Source organism: Molothrus aeneus, chromosome 1 (assembly GCF_037042795.1).
Source record: "Molothrus aeneus isolate 106 chromosome 1, BPBGC_Maene_1.0, whole genome shotgun sequence".
In the NCBI taxonomy this organism is placed as follows: domain Eukaryota; kingdom Metazoa; phylum Chordata; class Aves; order Passeriformes; family Icteridae; genus Molothrus; species Molothrus aeneus.
The window spans coordinates 92217638-92239405 of NC_089646.1; the positions used below are offsets into that span (position 1 = coordinate 92217638).

The 21768-nt window shown below is 37.9% G+C and overlaps 1 protein-coding gene across 1 annotated transcript in view; it reads right to left on the reverse strand.

Annotated features, from left to right (window-relative positions):
- INVS (inversin) overlaps window positions 1–21768 on the reverse strand; it is an 81331-nt gene that overhangs the window by 34072 nt on the left and 25491 nt on the right. The window contains exons 3-5 of the mRNA XM_066560831.1: window positions 13865–14038; window positions 11466–11633; window positions 2131–2311 (exon numbers count right to left, since the gene is read on the reverse strand). Of these exons, the coding sequence (XP_066416928.1) occupies window positions 2131–2311; window positions 11466–11633; window positions 13865–14038 (523 nt within the window). The remainder of the gene's footprint in view (window positions 1–2130; window positions 2312–11465; window positions 11634–13864; window positions 14039–21768) is intronic.

Below are 21768 nucleotides of genomic sequence, written 5' to 3' on the forward strand. Positions count from 1 at the left end.
AAGTAAATTGAGGTTCACTGGAAGAAGTTGCTTTGGAGTGAAATCCTAGCAGAAAAACCTTAGGAGTACCGAGCCTGAAAAAAAAAGTTTCCTGAACTTTCAGGACAGACAACCAGAAAAAGGGAACCTAACTCCATAATGAGGACATGGTCTAGCTAAATTATCTATGAGAATAAGGCTTGAGGGAGTTAAAAAAAATTGTATTGGGTGCAACAGTAAAGAAATAGGTGCAAAGGTGCATCTCACTTGGCCATTAATGTAAAGGTTAAAACTCATTTCTTGGGGTTAAGAACTGTCATTACTGTTGTACTTTCTTTTAGCAGAGATGTAAGTGGTAAGACTTTCATCTATGCAAAAAGAAAAGGTAAGAGGAGCAGCAATGCCCTTAAGTTGTAGTCACATGCAATCCATCACATCTAAGAAAAGTTGTGGCAGCATCCCGGCACTGCTTTAAATCTCCTATTGTTAACCTATATAGTAACATCTCACTGTCTTTAAGACCTACAGAGAACATTACCTTCAACTTAAAACTATAACCCTGAAAATTAATAATGATTTACTAACCAGAAATTCCCAAAGAGCATATGCCAACTAGAGACCTCATCAGGTTCACAAAATAGTCTGGAGGTCTTGGCACATCTTCCTCCTTTATTCTACATTGATTAGACAATCCATTTTTCCAGCAGACAAAACTTCTCTCAAATACAATCAATTTCAAAATACAATAAATTTTGCTTCTTGGACAGAACCAAGTGATAATGACTATTTCTTTGGAAAGCTGATCCTATGGATCCTATGACACTTAAAATGCTTCACAATTTCTGTTAAAATTCAATATCCCTACATATATACAAATTCGAGAACACCCTTCCCTCTTTTTTTGTTTTAATAAACATAATCAAATTACATGTATACTGCCACTGGAGTTGCAGTAACTCACTCCAGTGAACATCTGATTCTGATTCTTATATTGGCATTCTTTGTCTGCAGTGTCCCAAAGGATCATTGGGATGAAGCCAGTTAAAAGGGGAGAGAGACTGTTGGAAGATTCTTTTATCCAGTGGTTATTTTTTCCTCCTGAATGGAAATAGGAGGTAAATTTTCTAAATCATATTATTTTTGTGTCTATCATTTTACCGGTTGTGTTTCTTTGCATTTAGACTACTTACATTTAATCCCGTTTTAACTTGTTTTGCAAGGATCTAGTTTTTGTAAATACAAATCAAAATTTACGTATGCAAGGTTACAATTTACAGAGTGTCTGAGTTGCAGGGTAAAAATCTAAACAGAGAAGAACTTGATATAAATAAAACTCCTTGTCAGATCTGATTAGATTATCATGGCGTGTCTGATGAGGAGCTTATACTAGAAGTGTCAACTCTGCCATTTTTTGTTGTTTACTTGTGCTGGCATTATCAGAGTATCTGCATTTTCTTTGTGGGAATCTTCTTAAGCCCCTTATTTAGTTTGTGAAGGGTAGTTTAATAAAAACTAGATAAAATAATCGTAAATCCACTTAACCAGGCAGACACGAACTGCAGAACATCACAGTAGGCTGAAAGTGAGCATGTGACTCATGATGCCACCATCAACCACTCTGCATTGTGGAGCAGCTCAGCTCCCCCAGGCACCCTGCAAACCCCATGTGACCATCTTACATATGGACCAAACAAGGGTACTAGCTTAAATCTCTATGTGAAATATTAGTCAAGTTATCTTTTCAGATAAAAAATGAACTCTGGCATTTTCTTCATGCACTCCCATAGATTGTGTTGCTTTCACGCTGGGTTGTGCATACCCCACATCAGACACCACTGCTCCAGAGCATCTGGTTTTTTTAACCTATGATCAAAGCTGAATATGCAAGAACAATCTCAATATACCCTAATTGTTCTTAAATCATCAGCATATATAACCTGTTGAAGTGATGCATTGTACAATGCTTTGGAGAATCTGAAGCTAAAATAAGCAATCTATACACAAACTTCTAATCCTGGTTGAGCAGAAACTCTTATTGCTCTAAGAGATTAATTATCATACTGACAGGCTGGAATTAAATAAAAATCAGAGACAAAGATTAAACAGTACAGTTAATTAATGACTAAATGACTTCAGCACTGTCCAGTTTACCAAGTAAGGCTGCCCAGTGGAGGGGAGTTCGAAACAAGTTGTCATAAGATGTCACATTGCAGCCTTCATAGGAGGTCAGGACATCCACGACTGCCACATTCCCATCTGCAACAGCAAAATGAAGAGGAGTTCGTCCTTCATAGTCTTGCCAGTTCAGCAGAGATTCTGTAGGTGCAGCTTCCTTTAAAAATAAAAGAAACGACAAAAATTTTAAGAATATTTAAATTGAAAAGAAAACCTATACAATCCTTACAGGTGTTTTCTCAGAGAGATACACTGTGCTTGTCCAGCAGAATGTAGCTCCACAACCAAATGCTTTTGTTACAGTATAGGCTACTTTCAAGTATTTCTTATGGAATGCTTTTTTATACTTAATTATTGTACAAGACCAGATTCCTGGTACATACCTCATAGTTTTACCAGTCTGCTGTGCATGTGGTTCCTTAAACCGATCTTTAAAAGATTAACTCTGGCTCTTATGAAAATAACTAGAAATTCTTACATGATTTACAAGTTGAAAATTACATATACATATATCTTCAGATTTTCTCCAACAACACTTCCCTTTTTGCACAAGTTAATTTTATGGCTTTGCTACAATATTCTTGTAGTGTTTTATATCCTAAAGTATTTTCAAAGGAAAATATGTAGACATATCCAGCTGACAGGATAGAAGTGAGAGAGTACTTCTAATAATGCATCTACTTCTACTTAATTCTGAATTTAGAAAGTCTTTTAAAGTTTCATGATTAGCCACTTGATCATGTAACACAGGCATTAATAAATATAACTTGACTTTTCATCACTTTTTCTTTAAAAATATGCTAAATTACTTTCACATAAGGTCCGTAGCTATATAGTTTTGTATTGTGATAATTTCCTCTCTCAAATGTTTTTCTATACAGATTTCTCTTCCTGACTCTTTTTCAGGCAGAAGACCAGAACAGATACAAATGAACATCATCTTAGCATCTGAGAGATCTTCAAATGGCAAATATCATAAAGGCCCATGAAACACAAACTTTAAACATCACTTTTCTGAAAAAAAGAGGTATTACTAAAAAGTGGTAAGCAATGATACAGTAGAAACCCAGGATGCTGGACACTTATCATCTAGAGTAGAAGCAGATTGTCAAAACAAGAGTTTAAGTAAATCAGAGGGAGTGAGTCTGCTTTTCTATCTCCAAGAATTCAGAACAAATCAGTGAAGTTATGGGACATCTGTGCAGAACTAAAAGGGAATGTAGTCCTGAGATTTTTAACTTCCAACACTAGAGGGGATTTTAACTCATAATAAGTGAGAAAAGCAATCCTCCTGAAAATACAGAGTCACACTATATATCACAATACATTTATGAAAGAGGAGCAAGGAATTGTGGTAAGTGCAGCTTGTTAACTGTTAAAGCAAGTTCCTGACCCCTTTCTCATGAAACTAACTGCAATCTTTTCTTTTGGCTCCACTAGGTACACAAATTGGCTGCAGAATCACTTGCATTTGCATTACTTGATGTGTAGTAACTATAACACAGAAAACAAATTTCTAACACCGAGAACAATAAATCAAGAAGAAGAAAGAAAATTCCAGAATTATGGTTTCTATGCAAATACTAATTGACCAAAGTTGTACAATCTATATTTTCTATGTAATGGATAAATAAACCCTCAAAACCCTCCAAACATTTAGAGTCATGTTTCACCATACTTTCTAAGTGCAATCTGGCTAAGTTAATACAGCAGTAGTAACTTCAACTCTGCAATGCCCTGATTCTTTGTTTCTTATTGTTTGCTTTCTTACGGTGCCAAGTTAAACCTCCTAATATTTGGTTAATGTAAGTTTTCTAGATCTAAGGAGCTACATACTTTGCACACTGTATGTAAATCACAGAATGGCTGGTGTTGGAAACGATCTCTGGAGATCATCTAATCCAACCCCCTACAACAGCAGGTTCAACCACAGCAGTTTGCACAGAATTGAGTCCAGGTGGGTTTCAAATATCTCCTGAGAAGAAGACTCCATAACCTCTCTAGGCAGCTTGTTCCAATGCTCACTTTTTATCTCAGTAAAGATGCTTCCTTTATATCCAAATGGGAATTCCATGTTTCAGTTTGTACCCATTGCCCCTTATCCTGTTGCTGAGCACCACTGAAAAGTGTCTGGCTCCATCCTCTTGACATCCACACTTGAAGTATTTCTCATTGATTAGATCCCCTCTCAGTCTTCTCCAGGCTGACTGGTCCCAGCTCTCCCAGCCTTTCCTCATAAAAGAGATGTTCCAGACCCTTCCTCATCTTCATAGCACTTAGCTGGATCCTCCTCACTAACTCCTGGCCTTTCTTGAACTGGGGAGCCTAGAACTGGACACAGATTTTCAAATGCTGCCTAACTAGGGTTGATCCCTAGGCTGATCCTCACTAGGTTGATAGATCACCTTCCTCAACCTGCTGGGAATGCTCTTCCTAATGCACTCCAGGGTACCAATGGCCTTCTTGGCCTGCAGGTCACACTGCTGCCTCATGGACAGCCTGTTGTGCCTCAGGAGCCCCAGGTCCTTCTACTGGTGCACAGAGTGGTTTCTCCCCCTGTGCAGGACTCTCTATTTGCCCCCGTTGAGCTTAGATGAGACTCCTCTCTGCTCAACTCTCTGCCCAACCCAGGTCCCACTGACTGGCAGCACACCACGGTGGTGTATCAGCCACTCCTCCCAATTTTTTATCATCAGCAAACCTGCTGAGGGTACAGTCTTTCCCTTCATCCAGATTATTAACAAATAAATGGAAAAAGAGGGGCCCACTACTGACCTCTGGAAAACACTTCTAGATACAGGTCTGTAACCAGGCTCTGTGCCACTGATCACAACCCTCTGAGCTCTGACATTCAGCCAGTCCTCAACCCACCTGCTGCCCACTGAGGGAACCCACCCTCCTTGAGCTCACCTATGACAATGTCATGGGAAGCAGTGTCACAAGCCTTGCTGAAGTCAAGTTAGACAACACCCACTGATCCTCCCTCATCTACCCTGCTAGTCCTGCCATCACAGAAAACTCTCTTACTGGCCAAGCACTATTTCCACTTGGTGAATCCATGTTGACTATTAACAACCTTATTTTCCTTCACATGCTTAGAGATGACATCCAGGAGGAGTTGTTCCATCACCTTTCCAGGGATTGAGGTGATATCTGTGGTTTCCTGTATTGTCCTTCTGGCCCTTTCTCAAGACACTGGACTGACACTGGCTTTCCTCCAGTCGTCAGGCACCCCTCCTGTTCTCCATGCCTTTTCAAAGATGATGTACAGTATCTGAGTAATAACATCTGCCAATGCTAATTAAATGCTAATTAAGTTGCCCATCTCAGACAAAAAACTTCATCAGTTTTAGATTAGATATCAGTACCATCAACCATACTTTGTTAGAGTCAAAAATTAACATAAAACACATTGGAGCTCACTAATATATGTAGTCATCAGTACAATAACCATAAACTATTAAAAACATAAAAATTGATAAATATGACTCTCAACTAAAAATGCAATCAAAGTTAACATTATTACATGCACAAAACACAATAATCAAAGCCTGCATAACAGTTCTTTTGACAAGCATTCAAAAGCATTTACCTGAACCACTACAGTGAAAGCTTGTATGTTGCTCCCTAACTTAAATAATTCTGAAGAGAAAGCTAACTGATAATATGCTTACTTTTTGTCTATTCATAAAGCTCAGCAGGGGGAGCATAGAGCCTACTGCAAAAATTCATTTTATGAGAATCACTTTTAAGAGTGGCTAAACATGAATTATGATAGGCACTGAAGTTATTACTGAAATTCTAAGTCCACCAGAAGAAAATGTGTTTGAACAAAAGGACAAACAAGAAAACAAATCACTCCTAATTTGCTGATGTAATCCTGACAGCTAATTTTCAAGCCTTACAGAGGCACAACAACATCCTAAGTAAATGAATCCTAAACTCCTGGCTTAAAGTCATTGATGTTGCCAAGAAACATCCCCATACTCAAAAGTGTTATTTTTGCAAAATGGTACAGATTCTCCAGTGACAAAGCCACTATTTGTATTCTAATCTAAAAGTATTCATGTGTTTTGAATTTTTGGCCACCTAAATTAAAATTTTCTAAGTCTGTTTCTGCCTACATTCACAAGTATAATTTCTTTAGATTTCAAGTGGGTTTGGTTAGCTATAATTAAACTGTCATACTGTATTAATATTATAAGCACAATACAGAGAAGAAACAGAAGCTAAGCATTTTTCTGTGGCAATTAGAACAATGGAATTGTAAGCAATAATGGAAAGTGTGGTACAAACAAATGTCATGCCTCTTACCATGAAGAATAAATAAAGAGAAGAGATACAAAATAGACAGAGTACTAAGCAGTTGCTTCCATCATAATAATGGAACCTTATGCTGTTCTTTTCTCCTTAAATCTTCCCAACGTTTTTCACGTAACCAAGCATAATCTGGAAAGGTGGAAAAGGAAGTGAACCATGAGAGGATCTCCAGATTAGAGTTTCTCTCTACTTCACATATTTACTTTCTACATATGTTGAGTTCAGTTTTGGCAGTATTTCATGGATTTCAGTATCAGATAAAACCAATTTGTGCCCAGCTGTCACCCCTGCACACCCAACCTACTTTCTCAGCATTCAGCACAGCTCTTTTCATTATTGTTTATTTTGACAATACCAATGGACTATGTACTACACAAATACCAAACAGAAAGATGATCCTTAATTTTAAGAATTTATAAACAGAAGACAATATTTGGCCACACCCAGAGGACAGAGTACAGAAAAACAAGACAGTATTTTTCAGTACCATAGACTGTGGTCTCGATAAAACCAGCAGCTAAACTCTTGTCAAGTTTTTGTAAAGCAGCACTGGAGAATTCAAAGTGGAGAAAAAATAATTTTCTGGGGAATTCTTCCACAGTGTTAAAGATAACAAGAGAGAAACAACAGCAGTGTTGTTTTTCATAACTTGGCCAGCAGACACTAAAGGTGGTCTGGAAGCAGACACTGATACCTCATTGCTGTCTGGGCAATGGCAAAATGCTTAGAGAAAGCGAAGAGAAATGGTTTGGTTGGATGTGATTAAAAATGGGGAAGCAACAGTGACACAGACACTTGTCTTTTATCCTGCTATCACCACAAGACAGTGTTTTTGCAAACTTAAAAATGCAATTATACCTTAAAACACAAGATTACAGAATCTTTCACTCTATGGGTACATCCATTGGAAATACAATATGGAATGTGAAAAACTAAAGTTAGAAGGCCTAGAGAGGACTGAGAATCAAACATGATGCTTAGACAATAGCCTTGGAACTGGGTAATATGGGAAAAAACAGCTAAGAAAGGAGGGGAAGACTGTGAGCTCTGCTGTGTCTGTGCTGTGAAGCTCTGTCACTTCAAGACAAGTAAGAAAAACATTTCAATTTGGAGAGAAGATTTTACTACAGAATTAAACTCAGGGCACTACCACCGGCACAAAAAGGTATTTATACTGAACAAAAAATTCAGTCAACAGATTGATTACCTAATAACAATAGTCCTCTATCGTCAACTTTACATCATAGCTAAATTACTTTTTCATTTAAACTTGTTATTAACTTACTCTGTTATTAAGCACATATATATGTAACTATATTGCAATATAAACAATTAAGCTGATGCATAAAAAAGTCTAGATGAAATCAAGAATACACTCTTTTCAGCCCAGCCAAAGTGCCTCTATACCTCTGCACCCAGCATGAGCAACAAACAGGAGGAGCTGGAAGCCTCCAGAAGAAAGTGATGACCCAGTTGCCACTACTGAAACTTGGTGGGATGAATCCATGACTGGTGTGTGGCTACAGGCTACTACAGGACAGGAAGAAGGGTCAAAGGGGTTGCTCTTTACAATAGATGGATAGAGGCAACGTGCTGTCCCTGGTGAACAGCCATGAGCAGGTAGAAAGCCTGTAGGCAGGAATCAGAAACCAAGGCAATAAAGGGAACCCTGTGGTCAGTGTCTACTACAGGCTGCCTGACCAAGGGGAGCCTCCTGATAAAGCCTTCCTGCTCCAGCTGCAGAAGGCATTGTGCTGGAGGCTCTTGTCCTGCTGGGGAACTTCAACCACCTTGTCATTTGCAGAGAAGCAGCACAGTGAGCTATAGGGAATCCAGGAGATGCCTGGGATGAATGCAGGATAACTTCCCAAGACAGGTGACAGACAGCCCTAACAGAGGGAATGTGTCACTGGACCTGGTGGTCACCAAGCCCTGCCTGACCAACCCAGTGACCTTCTATGATGGAGTGACTACATCAGTGGAATGGCTACGGATGTTATTTTTCTGGACTGCTGCAAAGCCTTTGATGCAGTCTCCCGCAATATCCTTGTCCACAAATTGGAGAGATTTGATGGGTGGGCTGTTTGATGGATAAGGAATTGGTTGGACACTTGCATCCAGAGCAGTAGTCACTGTCTCAATGTCCCAATGGAAAACGATGATGTCCCTCAGGAGGCTGTGCTGTGACCAGTGAGATTTAATGTATTCATTAAGGACACAAGTGAAGGGATTGAGTGCACCCTCGGCAAGTCTGCAGATGACACCAAGCTGGGTGGTGCAGCTGACAAGCCTGAGGGATAGGATACCATCCAGAGAGACCTGGCCAAGCTCAAGAAGTAGAAGTTGGCCCATGGGAAACTCATGAAGTTCAATGAAGCCGAGTGCAAGGAATTGCACCAGGGTCAGAGCAACCCCCGTACTAACACAGGCTGGGGGATGAAGAGACCAAGAACAGTCCTGCCAGGAAGGGCTTGGGGGTGCTGGGTAAAGGATGAGAGGCTGGACATGAGCCTGTAATGTGTGTCTGTGGCCCAGAAGGCCAAACATGCCCTGGCCTGCACCAAAAGCAGTGTGATCAGCAGGTTGAGGGTGAGGATTCTGCTCCTCTGTTCTGCTCTCCTGAGACTCCGCTTGGAGTACTTCATCCTGCTCCGGGGTCCCCAGCACAGGGAAGATATCCCCCTGTTGGAGTGATTCCAGAGGAGCCACCAAGATCATTAGAGGATGGAGCACCTCTCCTATGCAGAAAGGATGGGAGAGTTCTCACATGCTGAAGAGAAAGCTCCAGGAAGACCTTACAGCAGCCTTCCAGCATTTAAAGGGGTCCTACAAGAAACCTGGAGAAGGACTATTTACAAAGGCACATACTGACAGGACAAGGGGGAATGATTTTGAAATGAGAGTAGGTTTAGAGTTGATATTAGGAAGAAATTCTACTGTGAGGGTGGTGAGGTACTGGAACAGGTTGCCCAGAGAAGCTGTGGATTCCCCACTCCTGGGAGAGTTCAAAGGGCTGGACAGGGCCCTGAGCAACCTGATATAGTTGAAGATGACCCTGCCCATGTCAGGGTGGTTAAACTAGATGACCTTAAAAAGTTTCCTACCAAATCAAACTATTCTCTGATTCTTTTAATTGTCAGATTAAAAAAAAACCAAATCAAAAACCTACAAACACAAACAAACCAAAAAAGTCCACCAAAAATCCTGGACATGATCATGATTCTGGATTACCTAAAGAGAATCTTTGAGAACACTTTCAGTAAAGACACAAGTATTTTTGCTATTTTGTAGTATGTCTGTCTGAGATGAAGTTAATTTTCCTTGCAGCAACTGGACTTTGTGATTAAAATTGTTGATAACACTCCCATGTTTTGGCTATTGTGGAATAGCATGGATTCCTCTTTTTCACATCCTGCTCCCCTGCTTACCCCAGTGAATGGGCTGAGTGTGGACAAGAGACAGGGCACAGCTGGGACATTTGACACAAACTGACCCAAACAATACATCATACCACATAATATCATGCTAAGCAAAAAACCTCAGGGACAGGAAGGATGTTCATGGCTAACCATTTGTTTTCCCAAGCATGATTAAGCATGCTGAAGCTTTTTTTCCATTTTGCCAGAAGTGGCTGACATCTGCCTGCTGATGAGAAGAGTGAATAAATTTCCTTTTCTGCATGCAGCTCTTGCTTTCTGTACCGGGCTGGCATTATCTTCATCCACAAGACTTCTTGCCTTCCTTCTACTTTCTCTGCCTTGAAAGAGGGTAGGTAAGTAAGTGAGTGGCTTTTGGTGTGTGTGAGGCTCTTGTCTGAGCCAAACACACCACAACTTTAAAAAGTATTTGTCTTTTGACTACCTAATGTTTGAAAAAGTCTGTAGTTAAATATAAAGATCCATATATTTTTTGCAGTAAGTTTACTTCTCCAGTGTGGCAGAAAAGCAGATATACAAATTCAAAGTTTGTGACAAAACTTTGTTTGTAACAAATTGTTTTACCGCTGGATACAAATTACAAATACACTGAATAAAGAGCAGTATTATAGAAATGCAATCTCTTTGATGCTGGAATCTTCTCTAAAACTATTTATTATAGTAAAAAAAGTATCAGTAACTGTAAGATTGTCAGTGTCATTTGAAAAAAAAAGCAAAGAAAGTTTTCATTTTCATATTTAAGTTCTCAGCTTGCCAGCTAATCAGGCAGACAGACATACAAGTCCTTGTAGTTAAAGTACAATCATCATGTGTCTACTTCTGAAAGACCTTTGAAAGACAAAGATTCAGGAAGATTCTTCCAATGTGACAGAAAATTTAAATTGAGACTTCTGTATCTTTCCATGTTAGCGAAGCTCAGGAATTACCACAAAATAAAAATCAAGGTAAAAATCAAGCTCATCATATGATTTCATTGTACCCATTATAACTGTCATTGCAGAAGATAAACTCAAACATTGCAGAAAGAGAAAATATGCTGTCAAGGAAACCATACTGAATTGATACACAAAATCACATAGAAAGTCTTTCAGCAAACTGACTGTGGGCTAACTGACAATTGATCAAATATTTACCAGAATTCTAACCTGAGAAACCAAATTAAACTAAAATTTCCAGTAGACAGATAACTAGATATAAACTTTTAAATAATGAAGGAAAGACACATAAGAAAGAAATCAGTGTGCAAAATGCAGTTGAAATGAGCAATATGACTGGCCATTTTATCCATGAAAACTTTTAAGTCTTTCCTCCCCCCTTACAAGACTTCAAGCAAAGATATTCACCCATAGAAATCAAAAAAACTCTTTTTGAGACAGCAAAAATATTTAGAATTATTTCTTACAAAGTTCTGGATGTTAGGAAAAGCAAATTATTTCATTCTCAAAGAGTCAGTGGACCAAAATGAGAAATCTTATGAGAATAAAAAAATATTTATATCAGAGGAAAGTAGTAAGGAAAGAAAGTGTTATATACATACATTGCAGATTTTCTTACCAGAATACATTTCACTGTGTGGATTGCACTAGGGTCCTTGTTGTTAGCTGCCCAGTGAAGTGGGATTTTTCCTTCAATATCAGGAATTCCAATATTTGAATCATGTTTGATGAGAAGTTTCACGTGCTCTGGGTTATTGTAGTAGGCACTCCAATGCAATGCAGTTTGCTGCAATAAAATTTTCACAAGCTTTTTCAACATGTTGAAAAATTGTTTAAACATGAAAATTAAAGTTGGCTAAAACCAGCCTTAAACAACAGGTAAATAAGCAAGCATTTGTTACACTTCAAGAAAGAGGCCTGACAAATAACTGAGCACATGTACCTGGGGTGGCTGACAACTGAAAATCTATGAAAATAGGCTTTAAACAAAGCTGAATAAAGGCCCATTTACTTCAGTAAGGGCAGATCATCACACACCTACTGAGGTCTGAGTCAAGTCTAAGCTGCACCACCTTACATGGGATCCAAACTGAGAAGCCCTTATGTTTGGAACATAAGTATCTCTGCTAGGAGACTGATTTTTATAAAGATTTGTTGGACTATGGCAAGAGAAAAATGTGCATGCCACTTAGCACTGCCCAGATGGCTATTTGGTGCAGCAAATACTTTCACACTCAGAGAAAGTATCTGTGCTTGGTATTAAGCAATGACATCCAAGCTAGACTGATGACCTGAACCAGGCCTTAGCCCCAGAGCTGCACTACAGAACAAATGCAGTCATTAGTGTGGTCCCTCTTAAATTTCAAACTCTGTTGGGATGACACAAATTGATGGAGACTACTCTCCACTAGGGGAAGGTGACACTTTATGCTGACACTGGACTCAGATCCATCTTGAACTAAGGTTTTGACTTTACTGTCTGTGATAACTCAGAATTCTGAGGTTGAATATTAGTGAATCTAATGCCCGGTGGCAGTCCAATAAAACTTCAAAAGGCAATCCATGCTCCTACTGCCAATTCCTGACTGCCAACAGCTTTTGCACAGGCCTTATCAACATTCATAATTACATAAGCAAACCAACGTGTGGGGGTTTCTTAACCAGCAAAACATTGGCATATTAACAAGTATTTCATTTACCAGACACACCTCTCCCAACTGCCAAGTAACAGAGAGTTAGAAGATAAAGAATGAATTTTTTTCCCCACCTCTTACTCCCTCACCCCTACTAAACATTACCTGGCACTTGGATTGGAAACAGAGAAATATCTCCTTTTGTTATATTTGTGTATAGAAGTACAATACCCTGCATTAGCATCCTGAAACAGTGATGTGGAATTTTTAAGTTCACTATCATATCCTTAACTTCTCTGTGAAGGAAGAAGGCAAAAAGGAATCTATTTGTGTTCATTGCTGCCAGCTGTTAGCTTAGTGCCATGGTAACAACAATAAGATAGCACAGCCTTTTTTTCTACTTGTCACTCACTGAAGAAGGGCTCCACGAAGTGCCACCACAGCCTTGTACCAGTAAAAATCTGCACTAAATAAATGAGTGTTATTTATTAAATGGAACTGACCATTATTCCTGGAAACTGACAGTTGCAATGACAGCAGAAAGCTTTGGTTACCAGAAGGCCAACGTAGCCTTGGTTCACTGACTTCTCTCACCTACAACCAGTTTCAGTCAGTTACCAACATGGAAGCAGACATAAAGGACACTTGTTCTCCCTCATCTTCAGGAATTATATTTGACAATTTTGATGTGCACAGTTACAGCAAGGAAACTGAAAAAGCCATGTGCCCAACAGGGTCAAACAGGTCAGACTCTGTGCCTGAGATCATCTTTTCACCAACCTGAATTCCATTTTTGCTACTGTGACTACTCATGACATGAACTGGGAGAAAAGTGCTCCCTGTTTTGTGGGGAATCTGGCAATGCTTTAAATACTGGTTTGGAAATCTGCTGAACAGGCAAGGTTGCTAAATGGTTTTGGCTGGTTTATGTATACCTTTGTTAATTAATTAGCATGGTCATGAAGTCAGCATGACCTCTCCAGAATGACTCCTGTAATTATAGGCAGTTTTCTAGTGACTCTTATCATTACAAGATTCTGAATGTGAGGTTTTTCAAAGGCAGAAAAGCAACATAAGCACATGCTATCCAGACTCCAACAAGGATCACAGAATGTTACAGAAAGACTTGGATGGTTTTTGAATCCTCTATTGTTGTAACTACTCTCAAGAAGAATGTCAGTGGAGCCAGTGCAATGAACTTGGACACCATTAACATCAGGAATATATTAATATTTCTACTTTGAAGACCTAGAAAAAGTTTATGACAAATAATTTTTTGCACACAACTGCTTGATGTAAAACCAATTCCTAAAGTTGCTACAAATCTTAAAATAAGCAGTTGTCTTAAAATAAGCAGTTATCTTGCAATAAGCAGTACTTTTACCTTGTTTCTGTCCTGGGTATCCACTTCTCCAGGTGCCATATGTTTTAACAACAAAGCTAAACATTTTGGACTTTTGTGACGTGTAGTTAAATGCAATGGTGTCATATCCTCCAAGTCCTTCTGCATCCAGTTCCCTCTACGAGCCAGCAAAAGTTTCATGAAGCGGTAATTTCCCTGGGTAAAGAAAAATACCAGAAATTTATGTCAGTTTATCAAAGCAAATTATGATACTTAGATATATCTTTATATATATATAGATTTTTTTTTTACTATACTACACTGCCTGAAAAAGCTTGAAGCAAAAAAACAGCTCAAAGCTTTGGAAACATCTAATGAAGATTTTTTTTGTTAACATGAACAATTTTTTTTGTAACATTTTGTTAACTCTTCATTTTTAGGTCTCTCATGCTACTCGGTTTAAGATATATATATATATATATACACCATTAGCAGAATAAGACAGGGTTCATTAATACCAAAAAATCTGTAATATTATCAGTTTCTTAACTGTTTAGCCTCAGTAAAAATCATGTAAAAACTGAAATAAGATCATTACATGCTGGCTTCAGCAAGGTAAACAGTTATCAGATGAAGAATAAAACCAAACATGAAGAAAGAATATAATTTTCAAAACGAAAGTAAGAAAAATAACCGGGAATTATTCAGAAAGATAACATGTACTTATCTGAATACACAGTAAATATACGCAGAAGTGATTGTTTCTTACATTTTTAAAATTGAGAACTGTATGAGTTTTGGTCTACAGTATATATAATAAATGGATGGGACAGCTAGCTCTACAACACATTGAAAATACTTCACAGTAGGACTTGCACAAGGTTTTCACTATGTCTTGGAAAGAAATAACATAGCAATGCTTCTTTAATACAAATATAATGATATAATAAATGAGGGTGGATCCCAAAAAACCCAATCTGGATTTATTTCTCAAATCACTGAAGAAGCCAGTGAAAAATTAGACATGAACATGCAATCATGAAGAAGCTGTACTTATTTAGTAGCAGAGGCAGCCTTGACTGGCTACTACCCTTTGCTTGAAAGTTATTTTCCATATAGGAGAGATGCTACATACAACATTTTCATGCTTCCACTTCCCAAAGTCTATGGGTTTATCAAATCACCTTCAGCAGTTAGGTTGCAATCGAGGACCAGCAACTGGAGCAATAACTCATTAAACAAAACATCTGCACCTGCCTTCAGCCATCATGATTTAAACACCCCAGCTCTTTTCACACTGTAACTTTTATTTTTAACATTTCTTAAAGTGAAAGAAGTGTGTTGTCTCTTAATTTTGCTCACTGTCTCCCAATTTTTTCCCAAGATACTAGTTTTTGCCAATTTCCCATATAGATCATTAACTGTAACTATAATGAAAACAGAAAGCTCAAAAGAGAAGATAAATTCTACTAATTCTCCTCCACTCAGGGAAAAGCTGGAGCATTTGATGAAGCTTTAGCAGACAATGTACACAGGAAAGGTGACACTCAAATCAATAGAAGTCAAGTCTTTGGATTCTTCTGCTTATGAAACTACCTGCAAATTAACATACTTCAGTCTGCTACAATTCTTTTACAAATTCTGCATGTTAGCTTAGTTCCCTTAGGCTGTCTTTGGAAAAACAATGAAAAAAGGCAACCAAGTAGACAAGGGCAAGCAGTGCTAATGAACGGGGGCACTTTGGTATCTCATAAGGCTCAGAATTCCAAAGTGTTTTTGTCAGCAGAATGGTAGGATGGAGACAGGCCAAAGGATTCCAGAGGCTTCCACAGTATCCAGTGCAAGAGCATAAAAAATATACAGATTTCATTTTTCAAAGCAGCCATAAACATTGGAAGGGCATACTTTACAAAAATTACTGTTCTGTTTTTTGTCTAATAGCAATGGAAGACATGAGCTTTACAGATGCAGAATGGATTTCACCAGGTACAGCCAAAATAAATGAATGTGACTTTTTTTTCCTGCTACACTATTTCATTTTAAAATACAAATCAAGGAAAGCAAATCATGAATGAGGTCAGACAAAATTACTTCATCCTGCTTCTACCTTTTATTGTTACTAGTCCTTGCTGGTCAGTGACAGCTCACAAGAAAAGTCTGCCACAGAACCTACCACAGACCTGCCTGAACATGCAAACTTCCCTTGCCAGAGACAGCATGGCTACTACAGCATTCCCAGTGAGAAGTGACCAAATACATCTTTTTCTTCTGCTGGGTGTCAGGGAAAGCACAACCTCAGGATTTTGTCCCTGCAGAACACAGACTCTGTGTGCCAAGCATACTCCGAAGTACAGGGGCAGAACAGCGTGATGTCTGCAGGGCTCCTAAACCACAGAGAACACACTCAGAATTAACTCAGGATAAATTTGGGGTGGAGCTAGGGAGGGTAATAATACTCCTCATTATTACCATTACACTGTACAGGCAAATATGAGAAAAATTTACAAAAGTCATTAAAAAAGAAAAATTAAAACTAGCAAAAAAATCTAAGTGTATCATGATGTGGTTGGCAATTAAACTGGGGGAGGAAAATATTAAATACCTTAAGAGAATATTAGTCTTGGAAGAAATATAGCTGCTTTTCTCCATCACAGAGGATAATACATTTGTTGCCTTCGATATTTCCTGTACACAGTGCATGCATACCCATGAGAGAAAAAAAAATGTTTTTGTCTTGTTGATGGGTACTTATTGTAAGATTTACAAGTATATTCTGCTTTTTGAATGAATTCCACGGCAAAGAAGACTGAAAGTTAAAATAATGCATAAAACTAAGGAAACATGCCCTTTTATTATTAGAATTTCTCTCCCTATACTGTATTTTATATTTGCTATTACACATTTTTCCATCAGTTACTACTGCATTATTCTCTTGCATGCTTAGCCAACAAATCCCTCTCCTTAGCAAATGAATTTATAATAAATCCCTTCATTCTGAAACACAAAAGATTCTGTTTCTTCAAAGTGATTTAAGATTTTTTTAACATTACCACAGAAAACACCTGTACTTACATTATTTATCTGAATTATCTTATTCATGGTTTTACTTCTGACTACTGTTCTTTTCTTTAGTAACACAATGAATTTTACTGTCTTCCTTTCACTTGTTAGAAAACAATATTGCCCTTTTTAATGACAATGGAAAATTTCCCCACCTTCAATTGATTACTACTTAGGTTTGTAAGTATGGAATGTATCAACATGCCTTGAAGGCAGATGTAATTGAGGTCTTATTAGGTGGAGGGAGGGAATCCTTAATTTGAAAAGCCAATTCCTCCATTTTTATAAAGTTTTTGTGTATAAAAAGTCTTTAAGTTGGCTAGATTTTACTCATAAATAATGCACTTGACTGGCCTAAACATTGCTGGGCAGCATGAAGCTCTCTGAGTCAGTCCATGATCTCTTACCATTGATAGTGACTCAAAATTTATTCTACTATAAACAGAAAACATCATGAGCAAACAGGATTAAATTCTTGTACAGAAAACTTGGTATCTGGCAGCCAAAATTTACCATTCCAATGCTAATTCTTAATATTCCTTTAGATTCTATTAAAATTTTTTGAAAATCAAAATACTTGACTCTGAAAACTACCAGAGAACAGCTGATTTCAACATAATCAGAAGAAATACTTCTGCTATTTCAAAAATTCAGCCACAGGTACTAGCAGAACACATTTTTTGGTAGACAGCTCAATAAGTAACCATGGCTCTGCCATCAAGTAATGACTTCAAAGAAAGTTCTGGACTCCAAGCTAAGCAGTCAGAAAAACTTTCTGAACGTTTTAATGGAGAAGAGATTTATGGAAGAAATATTTCAGTCAGAACCAATGAGTTTGCCAGATTTTAGATTATCTCTGAAATTGAAAAAATTATCCCCAAAATTGCAAGCTGGGTCATTAAAAAAAGCTGTCTAGTACATTCAATATGATTCTGCTGCCAGGGAAAGGTTTCAGTGGAAAATCACTGGTAAATTTTTCTACCCAGTTTTCTGGGTCTAGAAGAAAATGTGCTTATTTCTTTATTAATCTAAAGCAGCTTTTTCAACCTATTTCCTCTCCCTGGCTTGTTGAGGAAGTGTAGCGAGAGAGCAGCTGGGTGGGCATCTGTCAAACAGCCACAGTCAGGCTGTCCCATATGGTCACCTAAGTGAAAGGCTGAAGAAAAAATGAGCTCTGTTCAGTGGGGCTGTGATTCTAATCACAGGTTGATGCTGAAATTACTGGTTGTATTGCCACTGCACTAAAAACATTGGCCCCACACTTCACTTCTTTCCACTCTGTACAGCCCACAGAGTCCTGCTCCAAGTCACACAGTGACACATGCCCCTCTTTCAAACACTTCCTCAGAAGTACTTTTCACAGCAAATTTTCAGTGTTTCACAAGCATAAAACTTGCTTTAAAGAGTACACCTGGGTTCTAGCTAGAAACGTTCTGCTGATGTGCAACAGAGATCTGTGAAAATTTATTTCCATTCTCATCCCACTATTTCTTGGTGAGTTAACTTGGTCATTAGATTAAGCTGTGTGCTTATACACTGACTAACCACTTTTCCTACCCTGTAGTGTGGGTACATCTCTGACACAAAACTTTTCATATTCAGGTTTTAAAAACACACTGCATAGATAAATACAGCACAACATAAATAAACACAACATCTTTTACGAGGGGAGAAACTGAGATGTACAAGGTAAGGCTAAGTCAGAGGAATACTGCATCTCTCCAAGCACATCAAAAGCACACCCACAGTTAGGCTATCATCCCCTCATCATCAGTGGGATAAAAGGGGACAATGCACACAGAAAAATTGCTTATTTCCCTGTTAATTGCTGAGACCACATTTTCAAAAGCTGTAACAATTCTAATCCACATGAAGTACTTAACACGACTTGAAGGACTGATCTGTAATGATTTACAATGTAGAGCACATGAGCTGACAATGGTTACAGTACAGCTAGGCTTGAATTTTGGAATACCCACAGTGGGCCTGTGAAGATTTAGGGCACTGTAAGGGTTGCTAGAGGAACTGGGGAAAAAGCAGCCCAGCATCTCTATACAACCTCCTGGTAAAAACAGCAGGGGTCATAAAAAAGAATGCCAAGCTGTTAAACCGTGAAGATGCTACTTTGGCTCCACTCCAAAATTACATACCTGCTTTCCCAGCACTGGGAACAGACAGACCAAAAGAGCACAAACCCTTACAAAGGAGGTGGTTTTCAAGGGCTTTTCACTGCTGACAGTCATAAGCACTGAAGATGCAGCCAGGGCATACTCTTGCAGCAGAACAGAAAGCCTTAGAAATATTTACAGATGAACCACAAATTAGAACTGAAGGTTGAAATTGACCCTCTGGATTAGTAAATCCATCCTCTAGCACCATAGGGAGCAAGAACATCTAATCCTTTTCAAAAATTCCTAGCGATTTCTTTTAAGTGGAATTACAGTGTTCAGGATTTTCTCCTCCCAGTTCTCTGTTTCAGACTCAGGCTTTTAGGTTTTGTTTCTTGTTTGGATTTTCTTTTTTTTTTTAAGCCAACACACAAGGACACATTTCATTCTTCTACCTATGAAAATACAGTGTGGCTTTTAAAATCTAAACAAGCATTGGAGTTTTTATCTCAGTAACAAAGGATAAACCCTACACTGCCCTCAAAAAATCATCAGCTCTCTGCACTCATTCTAGTTGGAACTCTTCTATTTTGAACACAAGTAAGCACAGATTACAGGGCTACCCGAGGGGGTCCCACAAAGTACCCTACTGAGTCCCAATGACACTTGTCTATTGCTAGTGCATATATCTTGTCAGATATACCCAAAACTGCATTTCTCCCAAAAATTAAGTACATTTTCCAAACAGCACATTACATCCTTCTCAGTCATGTTTCAAATAATAAATTTATAATCCACAGAATAAATCATTAGGTGCATTGTCTGTTGTTTCCCCCTACCCACCCCCTAGGACTTGCATTTTGGACTATAATGTTTCTAATAATTTCAATTACTTTCAGTATCCCTATTCTTTTGATATCCTAACCACTGCCATCCTCTCTTTGACTTACAATCATGCCTAACACTGTGCCAACTCTTAAATATACTTCAAAAAAGTACTACTCATAAGTTTGCTCATGAAAAATACTGACTAATATCAGATTCAAGTGCAACTATCAAGGAATTCCAACACATGCCTTCTGATCTTATAGCTCATATTTCAGGTCTATCTGTTTTCAGTTCATTATCAAATAATAATTCACCATTCTCTTACATTTTGTGTCCTAATTTCTAATTAAGCTTGCAATTTTCCATCTAGCATCACAGTTAATATTTTTGTACAGGCTAAAAAGGCAAACTATTGAATTTATTTCTATGAAATGACTTAACTAAATATCCAGTTACTCTTAAAGAACCTACTGCTGACAGAAGGTGCTCATTTTACCCAATTTTCTATTTCTGCATACATATTTATCCCCATATAATTTCAAATTCTTATATGCTTCTGAGGTCAAATAGGCTGCCTCTCTCAGCTAATTCCTTCTTAAAACATTTCTTACCACTATTTTAAAGTGTTATTGAATACCATAAATTCTGTAATGTCACAATTCCTAAAGAATGATTCATTGATTAAAATTCATTTGCACCTTATCCCTTGCTGTTTCTGTACTCACGAGATGAAATTTACCAAAAATCAGGCATTAACCACTGACCACAGCTCCTGCAGTAACTAAGCCTGGTCAGCAAGTGTGCAGGGAAGTGGTAAAACAGAGGCTCCACAAAATCAGAAGCACAAAGGTCAGCCTATTGAAAAGGGTGTGTTTGAAGACTGCAGCGCAGCAAGTCCACCAACCATGGCAGAAAGGATTTCAGAGATCTGATAATTATACATCTCTGCCATAGGTTAATATTTTATTAGCTCATTAAATTTTGATTGTTGAAATATATTCATTATTAATTAAGAAGCACTTATGTAAGATATTTTAGCAAAATTTTCTTAGCAATCTTTTGTGCATTTAGCAATCAATAGATCATCTTCAGAGAAATGTAATATATAATTCTGTTACTTTTACTCTTTCGCAAACAGAACAGCACAAAATTATTACAGTTAAATTAATTGTAAAGATAAAACATCTAATACCACACCAATCATAACACAGGCAGTGATTATACAGCTATTAGATTATTAATATTTAAGTACAATATTAATTATGTTTTAAGCTTTCTTTAAACTCCCAAATAGTATTTAAGAAAGTAGAGCTTGAATATATATATAACAGCATCTTGAGAACAGAAAAACTAATTATATCAAGGGTTATAGTGTACATATTCACTCATGTAGCTTTTACATTTGCTTTAGACCCAGATTAAGAACTGCTAATGTACATTAAAATTTAGCACACCAGGCCAGTCATCTCCTTTTTCCAGAGAAGCACATTCTGTCCCAAGTATGTAAATAAATAAAACTCAAAATAGATTGCTATGATCTTTTAATAGTCAGATTAGATTAGTTAAGCCTTTTAAACCCAGGACTCCTTAGGAGCTGGAGTCAAGAGTTAATCATTGCTTGTGCCTGAAACACAAAAATGTCTACACTTTTTTAACAGTGGCATGTCAGTTTCTAAAGCCAGTCGAATTCTATACCTTTACAAATACTAAATAATATTGTAACACAGACACTCATGGAGGTAAAACATGCACAATATGAAAGTATTTCACATTTTGCCTTAAAAACCCAGGCAGAACAGATCAGCCACTTGGCCCTGCATTAACACGTTTCACCAACAGATTAGCACAGATGCTAAAGCCAAAGTTGAGAACCGTTCCTTGCTGTCAGATGCTTTCAAGAAGCAGTGAAAGTCAAAAAACTTGAACTCCTTAATTGCTAGCTAAGCCTCT